Source organism: Sinocyclocheilus grahami, unplaced genomic scaffold (genome assembly GCF_001515645.1).
Source record: "Sinocyclocheilus grahami isolate Dianchi unplaced genomic scaffold, SAMN03320097.WGS_v1.1 scaffold1239.1, whole genome shotgun sequence".
NCBI classification, from domain to species: Eukaryota; Metazoa; Chordata; class Actinopteri; order Cypriniformes; family Cyprinidae; genus Sinocyclocheilus; species Sinocyclocheilus grahami.
The window spans coordinates 157,773-165,882 of record NW_015506418.1 but is presented as its reverse complement, the minus strand read 5'-3'; the positions used below and the strand labels follow the sequence as shown (position 1 = coordinate 165,882).

Sequence of the window (8,110 nt, the reverse complement as noted above, 5' to 3'; positions counted from 1 at the left end):
ACACACACACACACACTCTCTCTCTCTCTCTCTCTGACACACACACACACACACACTCTCTCTCTCTCTCTCACGCTCACACACACACTCACACACTCTCTCTCTCTCTCTCTCTCTCTCTCTCTCTCTCTCTCTCTCTCTCACACACACACACACTTTCTCTCTCTCTGACACACACGCACTCATTCTGATGGGTTATTATGAGAGTGTGTGTAACTGTGGTCCTGTGTTTGTGTCTGTCAGGTGTGTGTCAGAGTGCAGACAGCAGCTCACCGGAGGAGGAGCAGCGAGTGTGAGTTCATGCATCAGAACAATCTATGCTTTCTGTAACTGATCATTAAAGTCAGACAAAACCCATCTTTGCACTGCAGAAATGGCATTTAGATGTATTCACACAGACATTAAGATTAATGCTTTAAATACAACATATATTGAACATAGACAAAGTGTTGGGAAAAGTTTATTCATGTATGATTCATTCATTAATTTAAAATCATTCAGGAACAAAGCAAGTGACTATCTTTATGAATGAGTCACTGAATCATTAACTCGAGGTCACGAAACACCGCAGATGTTCTGTTGTGACTCTGTTTGGAACTATTTTGCAGCAAAAACAGTCGATATTCATAATATTGTGTCTAAAAATTGTATTGTTCAATGTTAGCTTAAGCTTATGTTTTAGTTAATTTATTTATACTTGTGTATCATTAGATAAAGTAAAAAATATGATCTTGAAAGGATGACAAATATGCATGTAGATGGACATGGCACTTTAAAATAAAAGCCCCAAATGGGCCGGGTTGATCTGCTGCTTTACTCCAGGGTTAATGTGGTGTTCATCGACCGCTCCGGACAGAGGATTCCCGTCGAGGCGAGGGTCGGAGATAACGCTCTTCACCTGGCGCACAAGCACGGCATTGAACTGGAGGGTGAGTCCAGCGCCTCTTCATCTCTGTGTGTTTGAGGCTCGTCTTCATCAGTGCATCTCTGTTCTCAGGCGCCTGTGAAGCGTCTCTGGCCTGCTCCACCTGTCACGTGTACGTCAGCAGCGAACACTATGAGAAACTTCCAGAGCCTGAGGAACGGTGAGGAGAGCTCCGCTTATCGTGGTGCTCATCTCGAGTCGTTTGACGTGTGTGTGTGTGTGTGTGTGTGTGTCTGCAGGGAGGACGATATGCTGGACATGGCTCCGATGCTGCAGGAGAACTCTCGTCTGGGCTGCCAGATCGTCCTGACGCCGGAGCTGGACGGCATGGAGCTGACGCTGCCCAAGGTCACCAGGAACTTCTACGTGGACGGCCACGTGCCCAAACCGCACTGAGCCGTGTTCCAGATCGCAAAGCACTGTGGGATACGACACTAACCCAGCCTCTTCCTCTGCGCGGCTCTCAGTGAGCGGGTTATGAGCTGAAGAGCACTGAACTCTTGAGCTGAATTCGGTCCTCAGGTATTTCCTCAAGAAGGACTCCGGCGTGCCGCTTCATTATCCTTCACATAACCACAACATTAGAGAGAGTGTAGTTTTGGTTTAAAGGGATAGTTTACCCAAAAATGAAAGTTCTGTCATTAATCACTCGCCCTCATCGTTAAAACAGTCCATGTGACGTCAGTGGCTCAACCGTAATGTGATGAAGCTACGAGAATCCTTCTGTGCACAAAGAAAATAAAAATTCACTGATTTCTTCTCTTGCGTGTCAGTCTGCGCCGTGCGTTCACGAGAGTATCACGACACATGCGTGTGCTTTCCTCTGCTCATAAACAAGCCGCAGCACATGCGTGTTCTACGTCAGAACACCGGCTCCTGCGGCAGCCGCATCACACGCATGTGTCACGGTACTGTCATGACTGACACACGAGAAGAAATCAGTGAATAAAGTCATTATATTTATTTTCTTTGTGCACAGAAGGATTCTCGTAGCTTCATCACATTACGGTTGAGCCACTGACGTCACATGGACTGTTTTAACGATGAGGGCGAGTGATTAATGACAGAACTTTCATTTTTGGGTGAACTATCCCTTTAAATGTCCTGAAAACATCAAAATCCGAGAACTCTTTCTCTCCGTTTCTTTTCTTTGTATGAATAAAAAGATTTTCTGCATCATTGTTTTTATGACAGTTAGGCACATTTGCTTATTGTTTCCGTAATGCAGATGTTGTTTCGTTCATAGTTTTATAATTCACATTATCCTCCTCCTCGATGACTTGCTGTACTGCAGCAAACATTACTGGAATACAATATGTTACTGATGGAAGCCAAAATGAAAGAATGTGCAACGAATACTGCTGTGATGCATAAACGGGCTTGGTTTTCTTCATACACTTATTATTGCTTTGTTGTGTTTGTGGTGAAGTATGAGCTGGACAGAAACATTCCACTTCTCAAATAATTTCCGGCTTTTATTAATGTTAAGGTGTTGAGAGTTATGGACACGGCAGAAAGATAACGCTACACATCTGCTCTGATGTATGATGGCTCTGTTCTTCCATCCGTCCCTGATCCAGCAGATGTTGGCTCTCCAGGCATTCCTGTGTTTTACAGTGAGACACAGTCACTGCAGCTCATTCATTACTAACACACACACATTTCTCCTGTCTCTACTCCAATTATTCAGAAATATGTAGAAACCACAAATCTGTTGAAGGTGTGTACAGTATTAAAAATGTCATGTTTGATTCTGATGTCTAAAATAAACAGTCACGTGTCATAATCCATGTGTTTGGAGTTGAGCATTAATTCTTTACAATAAATGAGCCTATTATCCACTTCACTCGTTTAGTTTTGGAGAATCTGAGCTTCAGGTGAGCTCCGGAACACCTGCTCATCACGTCACGTGACAGGCGCTTCACATGGGAAAGGATCTCGGCGGTGAGTTTATTTACATCTGTTCATGATCACTCAAACTCAAACTCAAACTCAAACTCTGGGGTGTGCTGATGCCGTGGAGCGCGTGCCGCGCGCGGGAGGTTGACCGTTACTTTGTAGCGACTGCTGAGAGGAAGCTCGTCGATCTGTTACATTGTGAGTTATTATGACGTGCATGAGCTGCGTTTGAAATATTCTTCAGCTATGAGCTACTGCCAAGTAGATGTATCACTCTCAACTTTATTTTCTTTCTGTCAGCTTATTTTCCGTCAGTTCTGAGGTAAACGTTATTCAGGACTGCCACTACAAGATTTGTATTGTCATATCCCAAACACATTAATAATAATAATTCTGTCTGTCCTCTTGATGCCATTGTGTTTGGTCTTTATGATAATGAGATGCGTCTTCAGTTTTCACAGTGATCTTTACTGCAGTGAACAGATGTGTAACTCTCGAATACATCACTCTGGAAAAGTGCAGATACTGTGTATAACTGCGTAAAAGACTGGAGTCAGTAAACATTTATGTTTTTAAGAAACGACTTGTTTTATTCAGCAAGGACGCATTACATTTTTCGACGGTAAAGACATTTCTAATGTTACCAAAGATTTCTATTTCAAATAAATGCGGTTCTTTTGAACTTTCTGTTCATCTGTGAATCCTGAAAAATAAAATGTATCACAGTTTCCACAAAAATATTCAGCAGCACAACTGTTTTCAGCATTGATGATAATCAGAAATGTTTCTCGAGCAGCAGATCAGCATATTATACTGATTTCTGAAGATCATGTGACACTGAAGACTGGAGGAATGATGCTGAAAATACAGCTGCACATCACAGAAATACATTACAGTTTAACAGAGATTCACACAGAAAACAGCTGTTTTACGTTCTAATAATATTTCACTGTTTGTACTGTATTTTTGATCAAGTAAATGCAGCTGTGGTGAGCAGAAGAGACTTCTTTCAGAAACATTAACCCCCGGTTTCACAGACGAGGCTTAAGCCTAGTCCCAGATTAAAATGTAAATCTGAGCTGTTTCAACTGAAAGAAACTTGCACTGATTGACCTTAAAATATGTCAGAGCCCTTGTTTTGTCTCAAGATGCACAGCAGGAATGTTTTTTCTAAGGCATGTTTATAAAAATTACTTAAATGTATTAATTGAGCTATGGCCTAATACTGGTTTAGTCTAAGCCCTGTCTGTGAAACCAGGCCTAAAGCATCTTACTGACCCCAAACTTCTGACAGGTTGTGTGAACGGCCTGGGTGTTTAAATCTGTTGTATTTGAATGGCTTCAGAGTGTCTCCGTTTATGTTCCTCTCTGTTTCAGTAAACCGATGAGGGAACATGAGCTCTCATGCGTGTTCTCCAGAAGATGTGCAGCACCAGCATGTGACCCAGTCCACCATCCTCCTCTTGCTTCAGGAGGCCACAAAACTCGCTCCGCCAATGGACGACAAGAGCTGGAGTTCTGGACCGTCGCATGTTGAGAATCAAGACGCCGGGTCACTCGTCCTCTCCGGCCGTGAAGACTCGGAGTTCAGCGGCTCTTTCTCTGTAATGCACGAGTCTGAGCACAGCAGCAGCGCATGGGAGGTGATGCGTCTGATCAACCAGCAGTGCGAGCAGCTGCTGCAGTCCGGCTGTGAGGACCGAGGTCCGGTCGATCTCGACCCATCAGACGTCACGGAGACCGTGGTGACATCCAGACCTCCGTTTGAGCCCGAGAGTCCCACTGTTAACTGCAGCAGCGCCCCGGCTGATGCATGTTTCTCCGTCATCGAGCTCACAGATGAGGAGGAAATCAAAGATCCCGATGATCTCGCTGAGCTCATAAAGACACACACAGCGGATCACATCAGCGCCAGTGAGAAGACAGAAAAAATGTCTGTGCTGCACATCGAGGGCCGTTCTGATCGGGACGAATCTGTTGTCCCATCCACAGGAAATGACTGTCCTCTTGACTTCACTTCCTGTCTGGTGTCTGAGCGAGACGCTGAGAGTGAGTGGCTCCCTCTGAACGCCACTGAAAACACACAGCGTTCCTCACAGCTGGCCGACCTCAACAATAATCTCATAGAGAGTGTGCATAAGGAGCTCCAGGGTCGGCAGACGTGTTCGTGGGATGCCGGCAGACGGACGCAGAGGAAGCAGCCTCGTCCCGGCCGCAGCCCCGACCCGCAGGACCCCGGCGTGCAGGGCGTGACCTTCAGCATGTACCCGCAGCTGGACGCGGATCAGAGCAGACTGATCATCACCTCCAACTACAGGTGGAGCTGCTCGTCTCCAGAACCTCAGAGGGAAAGAGTGTGGTGTATTTCTGCAAAGTCAGATTGATGTTGTGTCCTCCTCTGCTCAGTGAGGAGATCCGGCGCTTGAGGAGAAGCAGGAGCAGCCGGTGCCGGACTCAGAGGACCATCAGCTCCGAGGAGGAGAGCGACTCCTGCGGTCTGTCCCGTCAGTACTGGACACAAGCACCAGAGGGCGCTCATCACTCTCTCTCACACACGCGCACACACACTGACACGCAGACACTCAATCTCACAGGCACACTCACTCACTCACACACACACACACTCACTCACACACGCTCACTCTCACTCTCACTCTCTCTCACTCTCACTCTCACTCTCTCTCTCACACACACACACACACTCGCAGAGAGAGACTCACTCACTCACACACACACACTCACTCACACACGCTCACTCTCACTCTCACTCTCTCTCTCACACACACACACACACACTAGTTAGTGCTGGTGAACTCCCTCATCACTGGCACTGGTGCTCACTCTGATCTCTAAGTGTTAAAGTTGAGTGTAAGCGCAGTGTTTGTGCTCCAGATATGAATGATTCTCAGGGATGTAGATTTGATTTTGACATAAAAGCAAAAATCCCCCACTTTGCATTTATGATAGAATCCTAAACCCTTTATTTATAGATATTGTAGTCAACTCACTCATGAATGGCATTTATGCCGCCATGTTCTTGGGACACAGTTTTGATTATGTAAACATTTACAATTTAGTTTTCTGTAATTCACGACCCGGTATCTAAACAGGCACGAATTTCTTTCTTCTGTTTGACAGGAAAAAAAAAGATAATTTGAAGAATGTTGGTAACCAAATAGTTGACTGTAGCAAGTGACCTTTTTTTTTCTTCTTCATACTATGGAAGTCAATGGGTGCCGTCAAACCTTTGGCTATCTAAATATCTTCTTTAATGTTTAACAAAAGAAAGAAACTCCTAGAGTTGTGGGTTACTCACGCTTGAGGGTGAGTAAATTATGAGAGATTTATTTTTGATTTTTGAGTGAACTGTCCCCAGAGGCGTGTGTAGCGTTTTAGGGGCCCTAAGCAAGCGTTCCCTCAGAAGAAATGACTATCCCTTTAGTGTTTCTTAGTCCACGTTGTCTTCAGTTCCTCACATTGGTTATAATGAAAGCAGTCCTTGTTCTGAAATGTGTGTTCCTCAGGGAGTAAGATCTGTGCGTCGTGCTGCACGAGGAAGACTCCTCTCTGGAGAGACGCTGAAGACGGGACGCCGCTCTGTAACGCCTGTGGGATCAGGTACTGGCCAACACTCCTCATGTTTATTCTAAAGCACATTTTTAAGTTACTTTTTATTTTTATGTCGTGTAGTAAGTATTCCTCTAATAAGGCCTGATTTAGTTATCGTGCACTCTTGGTGTTTGCAGGTATAAGAAATATCGTGTGCGATGCCAGCAGTGCTGGAACATCCCGAAGAAGGACGCAAACACGAACTCCAAGTGTCTGAAATGCGGCGACGTCCTGAAGCTGAAGTGCAGCAGCTGGTAGGACATTCATAACCTCCTCACGTCCGCTGAGACTCTGTTTGCTGAGATGAAGGTCTCTGAATGAGCCGAGAGTCTGTGGAGTCTAATAACGAGTCATTCTCAGGGTTAGTTATTGTGGACCGTTCAGTGCTGTATTTCACTATTGACTGTTCACTTACTTAATTTACACATTCTTCCTCTTGTTTTGTGACAACCTATTTCGTCATGGTTTGTGTATTTTCTTTGGTCACGTCGTCTCTCTGATTTGTGTTTGCACTGGCTGTGTTTGTGTTCAGAGGTTTTCTGTGCTGGAATGAAATATTAAATTGTATTTATAGTCCTCTATTGTCAGTGTTTTCTTAAGCAGATCCTCTGTCATCTGATTAATGATTCAGTCAAATGATATATGCAGATTAATGCATATGCAGACATTCTGCTGTAAATGTGATGATAATTGACTCTGAATTTCATGGAAGAGAAGCTTTTCATTCATTCGCTTTATTGGTTGTCTCTCTTTTTCCCCCCAAGGCAGACGCTGCAGGTTCTGGTGTGGTTTTGGTCCCAAGGCTTTGGTTTAGTTTTCCTCTGCTGATTCGGCTGTTACTCGTTTGTTCCTTTGCTCTTCGCCGGTTCGTGGGTCAGAATCCGATCATCATGTGGCTTGTTTGGTGTAATATGAAGTGTAGAAGCCGTGATTGTGTTTGTTGTGATGTTTCTGATTATTTAGATTAGGGTTTAATGGTGATAAGTGAAAATTGTATTTCAGTGCTTTTGTTCGCTCCTGTCTGTTTTTTTTTTTTGTGTGCTATATTTCAGTGCTTAGAGGTGTGCCATGGGATTTTTTTTATTTATCAAAACTGTGCAGAGGCAGAAAAAAGGTTGGGAAACACCTGATTTAGGGACTCCATAGAAGGGTGGGTGTGTGAGTGTGTGTGTGTGTTTTGCACACACTGTTACAATGATTAATCATTTGATAATCTTCATCAAGAAATTAAAACATCAAGATACATTACAGTAACAATAATAAGGGGTTTTTGCTTGTGCTTTGATTATGCTAATAATAATTTGGTGGTGCTACAGTAATTGACCACAGTTAATGGACGTTTTAGACATGAAACGGAATGCTTGAAACCCTCCTAACTGCGGTAAAATCACTGTGTGGGAGTATGAGTGTGTGTGAGAGAGTGAGAGACGCTGTTCTCTCATAATCACCCGTCTGCTGTTGCTGAACTGGAGTAACTGGAAGAGCAGGTCTCTCCTAAACTCCAGCAGGACGTTTTGTTTCTATTGCGTCACACGAGAGTAATGCTGGGTTTATAGAGGAAACGGAGTGTGTTCTTCCTGAAGGGTCAAGACTGATGTCTGTCAATATCACGAAGAGAATAAAACGTGACTAAAACTAAAGCAAACATTCAGTCAAATATTGAAGAGCATAAATTAA

General features: G+C 44.2%; 2 protein-coding genes across 4 annotated transcripts in view; both read left to right on the top strand.

The window, feature by feature from the left end:
* fdx2 (ferredoxin 2) overlaps positions 1–1,582 on the top strand; it is a 3,837-nt gene extending 2,255 nt beyond the window's left edge. Inside the window, exons 2-5 of the mRNA XM_016254370.1 lie at positions 244–292; positions 823–929; positions 998–1,085; positions 1,165–1,582. Coding sequence (XP_016109856.1) covers positions 244–292; positions 823–929; positions 998–1,085; positions 1,165–1,321 — 401 coding nt within the window. The 3' untranslated portion in view covers positions 1,322–1,582. The remainder of the gene's footprint in view (positions 1–243; positions 293–822; positions 930–997; positions 1,086–1,164) is intronic.
* A 1,209-nt stretch (positions 1,583–2,791) lies between these two features.
* Positions 2,792–7,012, top strand: zglp1 (zinc finger GATA like protein 1). Of its 3 annotated transcripts, none has more exons than XM_016254331.1 (5): positions 2,792–2,869; positions 4,202–5,141; positions 5,231–5,328; positions 6,349–6,442; positions 6,571–7,011. In XM_016254331.1, the coding sequence occupies exons 2-5, from the start codon at positions 4,219–4,221 to the stop codon at positions 6,689–6,691; spliced, it is 1,236 nt and encodes a 411-aa protein (XP_016109817.1). In that variant the 5' UTR covers positions 2,792–2,869; positions 4,202–4,218; the 3' UTR covers positions 6,692–7,011. The 3 variants fall into 3 exon arrangements, with proteins under 3 accessions (XP_016109817.1, XP_016109818.1, XP_016109816.1); XM_016254332.1 differs by lacking the exon at positions 2,792–2,869 and adding an exon at positions 2,905–3,022 and having other exon boundaries at positions 5,231–5,319; positions 6,571–7,012; XM_016254330.1 differs by lacking the exon at positions 2,792–2,869 and adding an exon at positions 2,905–3,022.
* Positions 7,013–8,110: the final 1,098 nt, after the last annotated feature.

Bases quoted from the DNA above. Each gene is read 5' to 3' on its own strand.
- zglp1 (XM_016254331.1), top strand. From the start codon at position 4,219: ATGAGCTCTCATGCGTGTTCTCCAGAAGATGTGCAGCACCAGCATGTG. The intron at 5,142-5,230 runs GTGGAGCTGCTC...TCCTCTGCTCAG, and splicing joins ATCATCACCTCCAACTACAG to TGAGGAGATCCGGCGCTTGA. The intron at 6,443-6,570 runs GTACTGGCCAAC...TGGTGTTTGCAG, and splicing joins TGTAACGCCTGTGGGATCAG to GTATAAGAAATATCGTGTGC.